Source organism: Macaca thibetana, chromosome 13 (assembly GCF_024542745.1).
Source record: "Macaca thibetana thibetana isolate TM-01 chromosome 13, ASM2454274v1, whole genome shotgun sequence".
In the NCBI taxonomy this organism is placed as follows: Eukaryota; Metazoa; Chordata; class Mammalia; order Primates; family Cercopithecidae; genus Macaca; species Macaca thibetana.
The window spans coordinates 14271839-14290820 of record NC_065590.1 but is presented as its reverse complement, the minus strand read 5'-3'; the positions used below and the strand labels follow the sequence as shown (position 1 = coordinate 14290820).

The 18982-nt window shown below is 40.5% G+C and overlaps 2 gene segments (V, D, J or C); both read left to right on the top strand.

Moving 5' to 3' along the window:
• Positions 1–18982, top strand: part of LOC126934455 (immunoglobulin kappa variable 2-28-like) — a 182063-nt gene that overhangs the window by 121457 nt on the left and 41624 nt on the right.
• On the top strand, positions 6977–7516 carry LOC126934466 (immunoglobulin kappa variable 1-39-like). The segment is given in 2 exon segments: positions 6977–7069; positions 7193–7516. Coding segments are annotated over 2 exon segments (378 nt in total).

Below are 18982 nucleotides of genomic sequence, written 5' to 3'. Positions count from 1 at the left end.
CATCAGGGACAAATATTCTTTTGACTCAATCACACATTTGAGAAATTTTCCATTGAGTGGATCTGTTGATAAACCCACATTCGTTGTTTGTTTTAATCTGAAAATGTGTTTACACGATTCTTGAAAAATTTTTTGACTATAAACTTATATTTGTGGTAGCCTATTTGAAGTTGTCATTTACTATTTCATAATTGCTACTAAAAAGTTATTTGTCAAAAAAAGCTGTGACTCTAACTGTTGTTGTTTGAAAGGAATATGTCTTTTTAAGATACTCAGACTCCTTTAAAGCTCTTCATTTGGCCCTCCTTTTTTTCTGATTCAATGTATTTTTTATGATTCAATGTATTTATGATTAATTAATCATTAATTAATTTTCACAATCATAGAATCATATGTCCTGTAAGTTGCTATGTCAGAGACCTGCCTGAAGATGGCAAACACGCTCCACAATAAACCAAAGATAGTACCATGGTGTTGGGAACCCTGGGAAAGTAGAAATGCTACAGTCCCATTATCAACAGGGAGCCCTAAAGTTAAAGTCAAATCTTGCCTGTGAGCTGGGCACCTGGCAGGAGCCACCCGTGTGCTGAGTTATGGGGAACCTGCCCCGTGTCCTGAGACTGGAAGCACAGCCTTGGCCTTGTCCCACCTGCTATGGACTGAATCGTGCCCTCAGATTCATATTGAAATCCTAATTTTTCAATGTGACTGTAGAAATCAGAACCTCTAAAGATGTAATTGAGGTCATAAGTGGGGGGGGGGGTCCTTAATCCAGTAGGATTCATGATTTTATAAGATCCAGAGACCTCTCCTTTTTCTTCTCTTTCTAACTGCCTTCCCCTCTGTGGAAAGGCTGTGTGAAGACATGGTGAGAAGGTGGCATCTGCAAACCAGGAAGAAGGTCTTTACCAGAAAGCAAACCCTGCTGAACATTGATCTAGGATATTTCAGGCACCAGCAATGTGAACATTAAATTCTGTGGTTTATGCCATCCTGTCCTGTGTTTTTCGTGAGGCAGCGCAAGCTGACTCATCCACCTTCCCCACCCGCTGTGAGCAGGAGCAGCCTCAGGAGGCCCTCGGGGACATGGGGACCCAGATTTGCTTCTCTTCCTCCTGCTTTTCCAACTCTCTCATGAGGAAGGAGAACTCAGGCTTCATCTTCAGTTTCTGTGCAATAAACATGAATGTTTCCTTCAAGATGAAGTTTTTAGCCCGTTTTGCTTTCTCAGAATATAATCATACTGAATGAAGTATTTACTTAGAATTAATATTTGTGGATGTTCATATTTATTCCTCACTTACATGACAGTTGGGATATTGCGTGGTGCTCATCTCCAGGCCCTCCCTGTGTTCCAGGAGACAGGGTCACTCTCACCAGCAGGGCCAGTCAGGGTAATAACAGTGTCCTAGCCTAGCTCCGTGTGAAATAAGGGCTGACATTGAGCTCCTGCTGGCTCCGACTGCCCCCTGGACACGATGCCTGCCTGGGTCAAGCGGGTGAGTCTGGACAGATGTCACTCTGGCCATCAGCAGCCTAACTACCTTCATGACCTCCCATTGTGAACAGAGTCCCAGAAGCTGCTTGAGCCATGAACATTGGACAGAGAAATCCCACATCACTGCAATCAGAGGGGGGCTGTGAAAAGACCGTGGAGGGGTTTCATACTATGACCACCCACCACTGAGCCATGGTGGCCACTCTGTCTGACGGGAGCCCCCTGGGAAGACTGGCTCAAGCGGTAGTCTAGAGGTCGTTTTTGTCACCATGTTGGTTCTAGCTGGTTTGGGCCAGTTTCTGTAGTGCATCCTATTTTGTCCAGATCCTGTATTGATCAGCATTGTCATGACCAGTGTCATGATCTGTGCTCAGAATACAAGTCCTGACAATCTCCTACCTTACACTCACTGCCTTCTGTTAATCGGATATTCTGATAAGGATCCTGTTGGACCCTACTCGAGTCAGGGGCCACACAGACCCCTACTGAGGGCTGAGGACCACAAGCATTTGAAGACAAGGAGAGGTCCAGAGAATGAGAGCCCGTGATTGCCCTCTGTAAAGACAGCTTCTTCCCAGATGGCTGAGGGCTGTCTTTGGCTGTGTCTTCTTTCTGAATGATAATGAGGGATAGAGCAGGTCTCTAAGCAAAACCACAGCAAAGCCCTCTTATGTGTGACGCTCTAACCTGGACATAGGTGGCACTGGATACGCTTAGGGAAGTGAGGAGATTTATAATCACAAGGAAGAGAGAGAGGGGAGGAGAGAGGGAGAAGAGTGTGTGATGTGTGTATAGTACAAATACTGACAGTATGTTCTTTAATGGTTTATTGCTGAGTATGATGCTCAAATGATCATGTTCTATTCCATGGAGCCTATACATACACCTTATATAGGAAAAGGGCCTTTGCACATATAAATTAAGGGTTATGAAATGGGCAGATTATCCTGTATTGACCAGGTGGGCCCTAAATGGGCCTGTCTTTGTTAAATGTCTGTCTATGTCCATCTTATAAGGACAATCGTAATGTCCTTATAAGATGGACATAGACATTTTAACAAAGCCTGCAGAAGAGAAGGCAATTTGAAGACAGTGGCAGAGACTGAAGTGATGTGGACTCAAGCCAAAGAAAGCTGAAGCTACCAAAAGCTAGAAGTCAAAAAGTAGACTTCCCCCTGGAGTCCCTGTAGAAGCTTGGTCTGATGACAGCCTGCTCTTGACCCTTGAAACTAGAGCTGGACTTGTGGCCTCCAGAACTATAGGAGAATATATTTCTGTTCCTTTAAGCCACCAAAGTTTTGATAATTTGTTATAGCAGCCCAATAATTCTAATAAAAATGGAGCTTAGGATAAGTCTAGCCTAAAGGTAGTATGATGATTTGCTCTCTCCACCTTCAATTCTCTAATGTTACACATAATTGGTTAGAAGAAGATTTTTATGATGGAAACATTGTACAGGAAACCCCACAGTGTATACAGGGGCATCTGTTAGTTACAGAATAAATATTGACAATTCTTAGTTGAAAATGACATCTGAGGCTGGGTTTAGTGGCTCATGCCTGTAATCCCAGCACTTTGAGAGGCCAAGGTGGGTGTCCACGAGGTCAGGAGATTGAGATCATCTTGACTAACACGATGAAACCCCATCTCTACTAAAAAATACAAAAGATTAGCTGGACCTGGTGACACGTGCCTGTAGTCCAAGCTACTTGGGAGGCTGAGACAGAAGAATCCCTTAAACTTGGGAGATGGAGGTTTCAGTGAGCCAAGACCCCACCACTGCACTCAGGCCTGGGCAAGAGAGAAAGACCCCACCTCAAAAAAACTAAAACAAAAAAGCAAAAAACAAAAAATTAAAAACAAAAACAAAACAACAACAACAAAAAAAACACCAAACCAGGACTTGAGCTCAGCTCTGGACCAAGTAGACCTAATAGACATATACAGAACTCTCCACCCCAAATCAACAAAATATACATTCTTCTCAGCAGCATGTCACACTTATTCTAAAATTGACCACAGATGCCCTATGTAAATGATGAGTTGATGGGTACAGCAAACCCACGTGGCACATGTACACCTATGTAACAAACTTACAAGTTGTGCACATGTACCGCAGAACTTAAAGTATAATAATACAAAAAAAAAAGACATCTGACTAGTAGTATATCCTATAGAATCTTCATTGTAAGATACTCAAGATGCATAAAAGAGGCCCTAAGTAGTCTTTTCATACATACATATGTACAGGTGCATTTCCTGGTGCATCAACTAGAGAAACCCTCAGGACAGCCCTTGATACCCTTGGTGATCCGTTTCACAGATGAGTAAACTGTTCATCAGAGCCCATAGTTGAAACAGTTCAACAGAGGTGGTTTGCACAAGGATATATGGTCAGCAATTGTCAGGGCTGAGCTTGGAACTCAGGTCTGCATAACCTTAAATATGTTGCTTCCACATGGCCACGTTTGTTTCACAGAGGATTTAATGGCCTTTAAATTCAGAGAAGAGACAAAGCCAGAAGGGTAGTGTGAAATTCTCAATACAAGCTCCGTGCTACTTCTGCACCTTGCCATGATTACCCCAACTGTAAACTCAGGGCCTAATGCAATTTTGTCTACAAAGCAAAACTTCCAAAGTCTTTACAAATATTAAATGTCTTTCTTTAAGATTTGAGGGCAGGGGCACATCTTACATTGCCCTGAACACTTTGCATCTTGTCTACCATCCTCATCTCTCTGACCCTCTCAGATTGTGTCTTGTAAATCTGACTTCTCCTCCTAATGTGAAAACAAATGAATAAATATTCCCTGACTTTTCTCATATCCAGAGCATACAAGAGTTAATCACATATCCAGAGAGTATGAGAGTTAATTAAAGGATGTATCCAAGAGCATTTAAACATAACAAGGATTCTGGTGCTAGTCATCTTCACAGTGAAATTTTCTGTGTGTCTTGTTAAAATTGACACTACAAAATGACAAGATAAAAATATTTGGAAGAACAGAGGGTGACCATGCCCTTAAGGAAGTAAAAGACACCCCTGCTCCCCTTGCGTTACTTTCCTACACCTGCTGTAACAAGTTACCATAATCTTACTGGCTTCACACAACACAAATTTATTATCATACAGTTCTGGTGGTGAGAAGTCTCAGATTTAAAATCAAGGTATCGGTAGTGCTATATTCCTTCTGGAAGCTCCAGGGGAGAGAATCTGATTCTCAATTTTCATCTTCAAAGATAGCCCCATGTTTCGGGCTGCCTGGACCCTTTCTCCATCACTGAAGCATCCCTCTCCACTGTCTCCGTTCCTCTCTGACTGTTACCCCCACTTGTCCCTATTATAAAGACCTTTGTGATGATGCTGTCTTTCCCAGATAATTCAGGTGTTTCCTAAATTTTCTGAATATCCCTATGCATGAAAAAAAAAAAAAGAATTGGCAAGTATTCAGACTCTACTGTTCAAGAATGAGGGTTTGTCCACTATCTAAGGTTGGATCTTTCAGGGACAATGATGCACATTCAGGCAGCATATTTACAATGCACGGAAAATACTGGGAGAAAACAAGGCAGTGACAGAGGAAAGAGAATAGCGATACCAAAAATGTCCTCAGTGAGAAGCTACCACTGAGGATGAATAGAGACAAAGCCCAGGTGGAAACTTGGGAAAATGTCTTGGTATCATACCACCTAAGAAGGGAGGGAGCTGGGGTATGTATACACCTCCCCTGTCCTCACTGATTGAGGGCTTTCCTAGAGGATGCTCATTCCAGGTGCTGTGATAGGCCATGTGTGCAGGCAGGGCTGCCTTCTCCAGCTTCAGATAGAGCAGTGAGGAAAAGACATGGCCATGGGGCATCAGCAGAAGTACAGTGAAGGGAAAAGGGAAAGGGATGTAAGAGTGACAGTTATATTTACCCTTCCACACACACACTCACAAAATTGTGTATTGCAATCCAAAACTGCTTTTCTCTGAACCTAAATCTTAGCAAGCAGTTTACCAGTAACTTCCCTTGAAATTCAGGTCTCGGAAAGCAGCAGGAGAACTGTGTACAGGTTATAACACTGTGGTCTGGCCACCTTTAGTGATGCATGAGTAATCCTCCCTGGAGTGCCCAGGCTCTAGCATTCTCATGTCGATGCAGTTGATTCCAGTTTCCTTGCTGCACAACCAGGCTGGGATGCCTGGGCAGGGGCAGACATGTGAGGTATAGCAGTTCAAATCTGTTTCCAAGTTTTATCCAGATTCAAAGCATTTCTCCATGTACATGGGCGGTGGCTTGGCAGGAGATGGAGACTCTCTTTCCTGGGTGTGAGGCAAGGAGGCTGGCATCTGAGTCAGGATGCTGTCCCCACTCACTGCTAAAGAGTCAAAGAGAAAAGTGGCATTGATGGTGCAGGGCAGCCTACTGAGTAGTTGCCACCCTCACAGAAGAGAAAGTGTTCATTGACCTGGCCTTTCCCCAGGGCCTCTCCCTCCCCTGTTTTCCAGAAAGCCAGATTTTTTGAGAGCTGTACCTGAACACTCACGCATATTCTGGTGGGAAAGGCAGCTCAGGGCATTAGGCAAGATACATTACCTTGGTCTTCTTCCTTTGAAGGCAATTGATGTTGGGGTGTAGATTGACCCAGAGTTTCAAGTGTGTCCTGATTCAGGCTTCAACGGTTGGAGGAAGAAACAGAGATGTTGTCTGAAGTAAACAGATCTAGCATTACTAGACAACCCTTCACACTGATGACCTATGGGAAATAATACCCAAGGGCAGAAAAGTGGGTAGAATAAGGGGAGCCGCAAACCAAGACAAAGCTGCTGCCCAGTGAGACCCTGGGTGCTAAAGAGACGTATAGCTCAAGATCATGGAAGATCCGTGAGTGGCACAGACACTGAGGAATCACAGCATTATTATTGTGCATCTGCAGGAATTTTCTTGAAAACATACTGGTAACAACGAATGTTTAAGGTCACTACAAATATTTTGGAGTGTATTAAATATGCTTCTGATAAAGACTGTTTTTCTCACATGAAACAATGGGAACCAGGTGACAATCACAGAGGAGTTGTTAGTATAGCAAAAGGGATTGTTAACCTCTGCATCCATTTAAGTAACTTGAAAACCTGATAGATGCACCCTCTAAGACTTTATTAGATGTTCCCTGCAAGTGGTTATACTCTCCTGTATACTCCCAATACAAGTATAAAATATATTATTCCATGTAGTCCTTAGGTTTGTATTAAAGTTTGACTTTTTTTCCCCCAGAATATCTCTTGTCACACCAGTGGCCCCAGAGAGAAATACATTCCATCCAGGCAAATTTATGCTGTCCTGGTATGACCTGGGACCCTGGGGACATTGCCCCTGTGCTGAATTACTGAGATGTGCCAGCCCTGCAGCTGTGCCCAGCCTGCCCCATCCCCTGCTGATTTGCATGTTCCCAGAGCACAGCCTCCTGCCCTGAAGACTTCTTAATAGGCTGGTCACACCCTGTGTAGGAGTCAGTCTCAGTCAGGACACAGCATGGACATGAGGGCCCCCACTCAGCTCCTGGGGCTCCTGCTGCTCTGGCTCCCAGGTACGGAAGGAAAGCACTAGAATTTACTCCGTCAATGTGCTCCGTTCTGGCTGAAACTTCAGGGAAGTCCTCCGGTAACATGATTAATAGTAAGAATATTTGTTTTTATGTTTCCAACCTCAGGTGCCAGATGTGACATCCAGATGACCCAGTCTCCATCCTCCCTGTCTGCATCTGTAGGAGACACAGTCACCATCACTTGCCGGGCGAGTCAGGGCATTAGCAATAATTTAGCCTGGTATCAGCAGAAACCGGGGAAAGTCCCTAAGCTCCTGATCTATTATGCATCCACTTTGCAAAGTGGGGTCCCATCAAGGTTCAGTGGCAGTGGATCTGGGACAGAATTCACTCTCACCATCAGCAGCCTGCAGCCTGAAGATTTTGCAACTTATTACTGTCAGCATGGTTATGGTACCCCTCCCACAGTGTTACAAGTCATAACATAAACCCCAAAGGAAGCAGATGTGTGAGGCTGAGCCACCCCAGATGCTCTTCCTGGTGCCTCCATCTGCTGAGAGCATTTCACAAATTCAGTCAGGTTTTGAAAGTCATTGGGAGACTTTTGTAGAGGGGTTCAGGGAGGCTCCTCTGAACTCTAAGCCTCTTTTGCCCTCATCACCAGCAGAAAGATGTGACAATGCCTGTCCTAATTGAATAAGGAAGAGAGATAAGTCCACCTGAGGAGTCTATGTTATGGGATAATTGGAATTCATACAGCAAAAGAGAAGCTATTCTTGGTATTTCAAGAGAAATTGTTCAAGTTGAATAAATTAGTCTAAACCACAGTCTTTTCAAAGCCTATTGTATGTTATTCATGAAGCAGTCACTAGACAGGGGATTCTCAGATGCTCCTGCAGAAGTCAGAGTGCACCTGCTCCTGGTAGTATGTGCTGAGTACCCGCGTGATGATCCTCAGACCTGTCTGTTAAGCCCCGGACTGAGGATGTTGATGCTCTCAACTGCCTGCAACACATCTCCAGGTGATTCTCCAGTCTACACACAACTCCACGTGTTTTACTTCGGGTATCAGTGTACATGAATCCACCACTCTGACTTCCCAATCTCATGGGACAGCCTCTCATTAAGCACCTCTAAAAAAACCGTAGAGAGAAAAGGGGTTTTGGAAAATGTGCTTCCAGAAGTGATAGTCATGATGGGGAATTGACAGCTGACAGGTCAGTAAGGTTACTTTTTCGACAAGGCTCAAAACTTTGCCAGTTACAGATTGTCCCAGAATACACTCAAATGTGCTTTCAAGTCTTACCAGCAAGTCTGGATTCATAGCAAGAAAACTTCATTAAGCCACAGATGAAAGAGAAAAACCAGGAAACTGTATGAAATAAAGTGTAAGACTCTGTGTGGTAGCTCATGCCTGTAATCCCCAGCACTTTGAGAAGCTAAGGCAGGAGAATTGCATCATCCTAGGAGTTTGAGATTAGACTGGGTAACATAGGAACACTCTTTCTCTACAAAACAAAACAAAACGAAACAAAAAGATAAGTAAATAGATAGTTATAACAATCATTTGGCAACCTTTTTCCTTGACAAAAAGGAAAACAACAAGAGAAATCCTAAACATGGATATAGCACTTTTCCCCTTAATATGAAAGTCCTTTGCTACTCAAAATTATCCAGAACCCAGCAGCACCTCAGCAATACTGAGAGGGTGTTTTGTATGAAACATTGCATGCCCACCTCAAATTACCTGACAGACAATCTTCCTTTTAACATGGTAACAGGTGATCTATATAAAGCTTAACAAGGTATGTTTTAGGTGATATTTTCGCTAAAGAGATGTATTTTTTTCTCAATGAGGACATTTAAGAAAATTTCAATGGAGGCTCACATGTTGAAAGCACACCCAGCTTTACTTTCCAATTGATGCAACATTGCATTTGAAATCATTTTGAAGATTTCAAAGGTTGAAAATCATAGTTATATACTCATGGAATAAACAAATAATGTTTAACTGGAGTAAAAGTTTTTAGAAACTTTAATGATTACCAAGTGAAAGAATCAATTAAAGTTGTGTGTACCTATGTTAGAGATTCTGGGACTATTATAATTGTATCAGGTCAGCTTGGTTTGGGATGTTGTCTACTCCTGAGATCTGCCACGAGAATCTTCTGCCCTGAGTAGTCAGTGTTCTTCAGCCTTGGCCTCAGATAAATGCAATCCATAGGCTAGAGACAAGCTCAGTTCCCTGCAGCCAAACCAACCAGCTGATCTCTGCCTTGATCAGCCAATTGATTATTAAAATGAACATTCAGGAATGTGAAAATAAATACCTAGTGTATAAGACACTAAGAGTTTAAGCGTTTGATTGTCAGTAATTCTTGTGCAAAAACTGACCAATACAGTATTTATACATCTACCTATTTACATAGATGCATTTTATTAAAATTGATGGCATAAATATGAATATTTATTAATCCATATATAGAGATACTAAGACAACATTTAAAACATTAAAACTTACTACCAATAAAAACTATGAAATTGATATCATTTGGGGAAAATGTACATATTTGAGTGTGTATAACATACATATTGGTGCGTTTATATTTTTGAAATATTATTGACTGCAGATACTTATATGTACACATATTTATATCTAAATAAGGCTATTTAAGTATATATATGTATATACATATATAGAAGTAACACATCCATATTTACAAAATAGTTACATAAAAATTAAATCTGTGAAGGTTATTTCAGTTTCCCTCCATGAAAACACTGGTGCCCAAGACCTGGTATAGTATCTGCTCCGGCTACAGCATTTTCCTTTATAGCCATTACTTATAAAACACTCACTTAATGGCCATTTACACCTTAAGATATTTTTCTAACTCTAGTGGAGGGGTAAAGGGTATAAATGGGGATAACTGTCTAAAGTTAAAATTCAATCATTGCATCCTATGGAAGTCCAATCATGCGTATGCCCCCACTGATGCCATGCTGGATGGAGGTCTCATACCTGGGTGCTGTAGTGATGTCACACCACTGCCGTCGTCAAGGATGTCCTGGGAGACTTGAAGTTATAATAGTGGGTAAACCCCAAGTGTGAAGTCACTGTACACTTTGCAATGAGAGATTAGCAATTCCATGACATTGGCTATTGGATTGCGAAGATCATCAGGCCTCGGAAGAAACAAATCTGAAGGACTGGAGATAAAGTTGGTTTGGAAGAGCTATGACTGGATCTTTGAAAATATGTCAAGATCAAAAATAAATGCTTCCCAAGTGAATATTTGTCTCTATTCCATTACTGAGGATCAGCTCTTAGTAATTAAGAGGATCAAATGCTTGGCCTTCAGTCTGTCATCTTTCCCAAAATTTTTAGGAAGTCACATGAACCATAGAAATCCATGCATGAACTCAACAATATGAATTTCAGTTAATGAGGCTTGCATGCCAGAGGCTTTTCTGAGCATTCAACTTGCCAAGTAGCATAACCCCTCCTGAACCACTAACATAGTACCACACATCAGTGGTCAGATTAACAATGCATGTAAAATGAGTACAGTGCACCTAACCCAACATCCAGAGGACAGTGGCTGTTTTCCTGTATTCGCATTTGCCTTTCTTTTCTGTCACATTTCTGCCAGAATCATCTCTTGGAAGATTTCTGAGTGCTTTCATCAGGGTCAAGAAATCCTTCCATGATTTAGCACTGGAAGAAGCAACTTAACTATACCAAAAAAAAAAAAAAAAAAAAAAAAAAAGTGAGGCAATGTATGTTCATGATGTTGTCATGTGTCCAGGGGCAGCTGTCCTTACAGAAAGGAGAAAACTCATTACTAGCCAGGAAAAGTCAAAATACAAACCCTTGTAATGTCAAATCACTGTCTTACCTGATGTGCTGAGGCCCTGAAACACCGATGTGTAAGACGTTGTTACCCCATCAACAGAACAGGAGAATCTGAAAGATGACTATTCATTATGGGTACAGAGAAGATCGAAATGTTGTTTTTATTCACTCTTGTCTGGAGTTTTCTGGTTGATAGTTCTTAATTCAAAGAATTGGCATGATAATTGTTGCATTAAATTGAAAAAAAATTATGACTATGTGGCCATTTATTTCTTATTATGGTTTAGGACAAACTTTGAACAAAGTGTCCTATGGTATGGACTGGGGTTGTAGAACCTGATAATCAAGGGAAAATAGGTTTCCTTTGACATATTTTAGAGAGAAAGTAGAAAAAATGTGAATGCTAGAGGAATTTCAGGCCTCTTTTTATTTAGTGACATTTCCACTGGTAAAGGTTTCTCTTAACTTCAACAGACTTCAGAATGAAGCTTTGAGTAATGTGGCAGAAGCATCACACGAACTTGGACGCTAGTGCAGCAGAGGGGAGAAGAAATGCACAGTGAACTTAGGAGATGTGAACACCAAAGACAACCTCTTGGTCAGCTTGAGTTGAGAAGCACGAGTAACAGTCCATTCATTCCTTCTTACTTGTTCTATCATTGAATCAGTTGACCATGAGAGAAGCCACTGTGTCTGGTGAGGCAAAATTGCGTTTATTTTGATGGATTAGGTGACTTGAAACCAGATTGAAAAAGCAGAGGAGTGAGCTCAGACAGCTCCTAGCACTCATTTCACTCCTCCCTGATATCTGTCTGTTTCCATGATCAAGAAAAGTCCAAGGCCAGGTGCAGTGGCTCGCGCCTGTAATCGCATCACGTTGGGAGGCCAAGGCAGGCAGATCGCCTGAGTTCAGGAGTTCAAGACCAACCCGGTCATTATGGTGAAACCCCATCTCTAGTAAAGATACCAAAATTTGCAAAGCATGCTGGCACACGCCTGTAATCCCAACTACTCAAGAGGCTGAGCCAGGAGAATCGCTTGAACCTGGGAGTCAGAGGTTGTAGTGAGCCAAGATCACACCACTGCACTCCAGCCTAGGTGACAGAGCAAGACTCCTTCAAAAAAAAAAGAAAGAAAGAGAGAAAGAGGGAAAGAAAGAAAGAAAGAAAGAAAGAAAGAGAGAGAAAGAAAGAAAAAAAAAAAAAAGAAAGAAAGAAAGAAAAGAAAGGAAAGGAAAGAAGAAAGAAACAAAGAAAGAAACAAAGAAAGAGAAAAAGAAAAAGAGAAAAAGGAGAAAAATGAAAGTCCTCATATTGTGACAGGAAGATGGTGAGGCAGGAGGCTGTGCCCACAGGACAGTGCTGCCTGATCAAGTTTCGTGATTCCGTGTGAATTTGCTTAGGATAATGGCCTCCAGCTGCATTCATGTAGCTACGAAGGACATTATTTCATTTGTAATTGCTGCGTAGTATCTCATGGTGTATATGTACCACATGTTCTTTATTCAGCCTGCCATTAATAGTCATGTAAGTTGATTTCATATCTTTCCTATTATGAACAGTGCTGCTACGAACATATGTGTGTACATGTGTGTATAGTAAAACGGCTTATATTCCTTTGGGTATATGTGCAATAATGTGATTGCTGTGTCGAATGGTACTTCTGTTTTAAGTTCTTTGAGGAGATGTCACACTGCTTTCCACAATTGCTGAACTAATTTACATTCCCACCAGCAGTGTATGAGCATTGCCTTTTCTCTGCAACCTCACTAGGATCTGCCATTTTTTGCCTTTTTAGTAGTGGCCATCCTGACTGGCATAAGATTGTATCTCATTGTGGTTTGATTTGCATCTCTATGATGATTAGTGGTGATGAGCATTTTTTAATGTTTGTTGGCTGCTTGTATGTCTTCTTTTGATTAACTTCTTTTTAAGTCCTTTGCCCATTTTATAACGGAGTTGTTTTTTGTTGTTGGTTTGTTTGATTTTTTTTAATAGATTCTGGATATAGATCTTTGTGAGATACATAGCTTGTGAATATGTTCTCTCATTTTGTAGATTGTCTGTTTACTCTTTTGTTGGTACTTTTGCTGTAAAGAACTTGTGTAGTTGTATTAGGTAACACTTAACAATTTTTGTTTTTATTGCAATTGCTTTTGGAGTCTATGTCATGAATTCTATGCCATGAATTATTTGGAGTCTTTGTCATGAATTCAAATGTCAGGAATGGCATTTCCTAGATTTCCTATGAGAGTTTTTATAGCTTAGATTTTATATTTAAGCCTTTAATCCACCTTGAGTTGACTTTCTATATAGTGAAAGGTTTCCATTTCAGTGCATATAGGTGCCAGTTATCCCAGCAGCGTTTATTCAATAAGGGGATCCTTTCCGCATTGCTTGTTTTAGTCAACTTTGCTGAAGATCAGATGGTTGTAGGTGTGTGGCTTTACTTCTGAGCCCTCTAACCTGTTCCACTGGTCTAGGGTTCCTTTTTTTTTTCTCTGCTGAATTAGTTACTGTTGCCTTGTAGTCTAGCTTGAAGTTGGGTAATGTGATGCCTCCAGCTTTGCTCCTTTTGTGTAAGATTTTTTTATTTTTTATTTTTTTAGCTCTAGTGTAGTCCCAAGTAAATTTTAGAATTTTTTTTCTAATTCTGTGAAAAACGTTATTGTTAGTTTCACAGGAGTAGCATTGAATCTATAAATAGTCTTAGTCAGTATGACCAGTTTAAAAGTATGGATTCTATCCATGAAGGTGGAATGTTTTTCTATATGTTTGTGTCATTTCTGATTTCTTTCAACAGTATTTTGTCATTGTTGTTGTAGAGATCTTTCACCTTCTGGTAAGCTGTATATCTAGGTATTTTATTCTTTTTATGGTTATTGTGAATGGGATTGGATTCTTGGACCTGTTCTTGGTGTCAACGTTATCGGTGTATAGAAATGCTACTGATTTGTATACATCGATTTTGTTTCCTGAAACTTTGCTGAAGCTATTTATGAGATCTCAAAGCTTTTGGGCAGAGACAATGGATTTTCTGTGTATAACATAGCATTGCCTGCAAAGAGAGATAATTTGACTTATTCTCTTCCTATTTGGATGTCTTTTATTTTTCTCCCTTGCCTGATTGCCCTGGCTAGAAATTCCAGTACTGCGTTGAATAGGAGTGGTGAGAGTGTGTATCCTTGCCTTATTCCAATTCTTAATGGAAGTGCATCTAGCATTTGTCCATTCTGTGTGATGTTGGCTGTAAGTTTGTCATAGATGGCTGTTAGTATTTTAAGTTGTGTACTTTTGTTGCCTGGATTGTTGAGGGTTTTTAGCATGAAGGGGCATTGAATTGTATCAAAAGGCTTTTCTGCATCTAATTAGATATCACGTAGTTATTGTTTTTAGTTTTGTTCATGAAGTGAATCTCATGTATTGATTTTTACATTTGGAATCAACCATGCATCCCATGAATAAAACCTGATTGATTATGATGGATTAGCTTTTGATGCGCTACACAATTAGGTTTGCTAGTATTTTGTTGAGAAATTTTGTATTTATGTCATGAGAGATATCGGTCTGAAGTTTTTATTTATTGTGCCTCTGTCAGTGTTTATTATCAGGCAGATGCTGGCTTCACAGAATGAACTAGAAAGGAGATCTTCCACCTTGTTTTTTTTTTTGGAATAATTTCACTACGATTGGTACTAGCTCTTTCTATGTCTGATAGTATTTGGTTGTAATTTTTTTGTTTTTTGTTTTTTTTTTTAATCCAGAGCTTTTTCTGATTCGTGGACTTTTTATTACTGATTCAATTTCAAAACTCATTATTGGTCTGTTCAGGTGTTCAACTTCTTCCTGGGAGATTCTTGGGAGATTGTACATTTCCAGGAATTTACGCACTTTTTCCTAGGTTTTCTAGTTTTGGTGTATAGGGGTCTTCATTATAGATTCCAAGTGTTTTTCGTTTGTTTTGTTTGTTTGTTTTATTGCTGACGAGTGAGTGGTGATGTCCTATTTGTCACTTCTGGTTGTTTTTATTTGGATATTCCTTTTTTCTTTGTTAGTCTAGCTTGCAGTCTATCAATCTTATTTCTTCTTTCAAAATCTTAACTTTTGATTTCATTGACCTTTTTTTTTTTCTCCTCTCTCATTCTGTTCAGGTTTGATTTTAGTTATTTCTTCTTCTAACTTTGGGGTTGGTTCACATTTGTTTCTCAACTTCCTCTAGGTGTGATGTTAGGCTGTTAATTTGGGATTTTTCTAACTTTTTGATGTGGACATTTAGCACTATAAACCCCTCAGAACACTGCTTTTGCTGTGTCCCAGAGATTCTGGTATATTGTCTCTTTGTTTACATCAGTTTCAAAGAATTTCTTAACTCATTCCAAAATTTCAAGATTTACCCGAAAGTGTGTAAGCAGCAGATTGTTACACTGTTACATTTCTACTTAATTTTATGGTTTTGAAAGATCTTTTTGGTATTGATTTTTATTTTTATTGCACTTCAGTCTAAGAGTGTAGTTGGTATGATTCCGTTTCATTCTATCATTTTTATTTTTGAATTTGTTGAGCCTTGCAGTATGGGTGAGTGTATAGTCAATTTTAGAGTTTTTTGCCATGTGTAGATGGGAATAATGTATATTCTGTTATTTTTAGTGGTTGTTCTATAGATGTCAGTTTGTTCCATTTTGTCAAGTGTCAAGTTTAGGTTCTGAATATCTTTGTTACTATTCTGCCTTAGTGATCTGTCAAATACTGTCAGTGCGTTGTTGAAGTCTCACACTATGTTTGTGTGGTTATGTATGTGTTTTTGTAAGTCTCTAAGAACTTGTTTTATAAATCTGAGTGCTCCACTGTGTGTGCTTTTATATTTAGGATAGTTATGTCTTCTTGTTAAATTTAACTCTTTATTATTATGTAATGCTCTTTCATCCTTTTTGATCATTGTTAGTTTAAAGTCTGTTGTATCTGAAATAAGCACAGCAACCCCTGATCTTTTTTGCTTTCCATTTGTGCGACAGATCTTTCTCTCTCCCTTTACTTTGAGCCTATGGGTAATAATTAGAAACCACCTAAAAGAACAATGACCAGGGCCTCGAATAATATCTTTTAATAAAGGGTCTCTTGTACCTAGTAAATACTAAGTTCATTTTTTTGGTTTTTGCTTTGATTTTTGTTTTTTTTTTTGTTGTTGTTGTTGTTTTTTTTTTTTTTTTTTTAAACGAAGTTTTGCTCTTGTTGCCCAGGCTGGAGTGCAATAGTGCGATCTCAGCTCACCACAACCTCTGCCTCCAGGGTTCAAGCGTTTCTCCAGCCTCAGCCTCCCGAGTAGCTGGGATTACAGGCATGCACCAGCACGTCTGGCTAATTTTTTGTATTTAGCAGAGACAGGGTTTCTCCAGGTTGGTCAGGCTCATATTGAACTCCCGACCTCTGGTGATCTGCCTGCTTTGGCACCCAAAGTGCTGGGATAACAGGCGTGAGCCACCACGCCCCGCCTTAGCTCATTAAAAAATTTTTTTTAATGATGTGAATCAAACGTCTTTTAAAAGATGAATGATAAATCCATGTCATTAGGGAAATCATGAAATTTGCTCATAATATTTGTACATAATCTTGTACTTCTTTCTCTTATTTCAAGATCCAGTGGGGATATTGTGATGAGCCAGACTCCATTCTCTTTGTCCGTCATCCCTGGGGAGCCTGCCTCCATGTCCTGCAGGTTTAGTCACAGTCTCCTGCACAGTAATGGAAACACCTATTTGTATTGGTACTTGTAGAAGCCATGCCAGTCTCCACAGCTCCTGATCTATGGGGTTTCCAGTGGAGCTTCTGGAGTCCCAGACAGATTCAATGGCAGTGGGTCAGGCACATATTTTAAACTCAAAATTAGCAGGGTGGAGGCTGAGGATATTCGAGGTTATTAATACATGCAAGCTACATAATACCCTTGCACAGTGGTACTGTCTTAAACACAAACCTCCCTGCTGTGGTGTCCCAGCTGCCCACATGAGCTGCTGTCTGGGAGCTGCTCTGCAGGGTCTCTGAGTCTGCAGAAAAGGAGGCTGTTTGGGGCACTAAGGGGTAGGGTTTGCTGCTGAGGACTCTGGCTGATGAGAGCCTCAACTGTGCCTCAGTTCCATACGTTAAGGTCCCATCTGCTGCCACGACCTTGGGAAGGCATCAGCAGGAGAATTCATGGGGGCCATGTGCCCTGGGAGCAACCAGCTATGATGAAGAGAGACTGAATGGAAGTTCATCCCTCCCTATCTTGCCTACATTTTTCAAGTATATTTAGTTGTCAGAACAACCAGACCATGGATGCAGATTAGTGACAACACAAGTGGAATACATGTTGGAAATGACCAGCTTGGGGTTTATTTTGTACAGGATGATACTTGGTCCTATTGAGAAATCGTTTTTCTGTTTCACTTTCCCAACCTTGTATCGTTTTTAGCACTCATGCACTAAACTACCTCTCCAGTGTCATGCGGGAGAAGGCGTTCCATACAAGCTGTCCTCAGGGGAGTGTGGCAAAGAATAATTAGTAAAAATGTTTACATTTTCACTATTCATAGACCTGGTAAATACATGGCAGATAAAAGATCTCAATGCCAAAATACTTCAATTCTCCTCAATTACCTTCATCCCAGTGAAAGTTCTTCCGGTTCCAAGAGTGAGCTTTGAAAATAAACAGCATGAACTCACAGACGGACAACATAGACTCAGTAAATATGTCACATGAATAATGAAGAGTTACATGACATTTTTCCTTCTTACCCCAGTTTTAAGAATTTTAAAAGCAATTAATCTAAATATTGTTTTAGAGATGACAAATTTAATGGTGTGTCCCCATGAGAAAGTATGTCAAAGAATACCAAAAAGCCTTTTTTACATATTATGTAATCATTACTAGAATATATACCGGTATCCTCTATTTTAGGTATAAAAGTGTAAAAAATGTAGGTTTCAATTGATTTCACTTAAAATCGTATGTTAAATTTTCATCAAACTTAATGATGAGTCATGTTGAGAAACAGGACTAGCTAGATTTCCTAGGCCAACTAAGAATCCCTAAGCCTAGCCCGGAAGGTGACCACATCTACCTTGAAACACGGGGTTTGTAACTTAGCTCACACCCCACCATTCAGGTAGTAAAGAGAACTTATTAAAATGCTATTTAGGAAAAAACGGGAGGTAAAGAAATAGCCAATCATCTCTCGTCTGAGAGCACACGGGAGGGACAATAATCGGGACATAAACCCAGGCATTCGAACCCACAAAGGCAACCCCCTTTGTGTCTCCTCCTATTGTATGGGAGCTCTGTTATCACTGTATTAAATCTTGCAACTGCACACTCTTCTGGTTGGTTTGTTATTGCTCCAGCTGAGCTTTCCTTTGCTGTCTATCGCTGCTGTTTGCCGCCATCCCAGACCCGTTATTGACTTCCACCCCTCCCCATCTGGCAGGGTGTCTGCTGCACTTCTGATCCAGCCAGAGGGCGCCCATTGCCTTTCCCAGTGGGGACAGAGACTGGCCATTGTTCCTGCATGGGCTAAGTGCCCGGGGTTCATCCTAATGGAGCTGAATAGAGCTATGACATTCACTGAGGGGCCCAAGATTCCATTCCTTGGAATCCATGAGGCCAAGAACCCCAGGTCAGAGAACAAGAGGCTTGCCACCATCTTGGGAGCTCTAAGAACAAGGATCCTCTCCCCACCTCCGCCCCAACCCCACAACAATGTCAGTTACATGACAGAACATGGTGTGATAGAGTTAAAAGAATGACTGAAGGAACAGAACAAGAAACTCCTGTTTCAGGCCTAGGGTTTAAAGTATATTGGACATAGTTTTCTATTCTGTGATAATGGATTCAATGGCCAATGCAATTAAAATTCCAAAGTGCCGTTTCTATTAGGTTTAATAGATATATAGCAAAATTTATATAGAAATCATGCAGACTGAAGCCCTCAAATTAAAAAACATTAGACATTTAATATTTTATTTTAAAATCCTAATAAATGCATCGGAGCATAAAAGTTTTTACAGAATATTGCAGAGGAACTAAGTGTAAGTAGCATGAGCAGGAGATGAGCAATGACATCATTG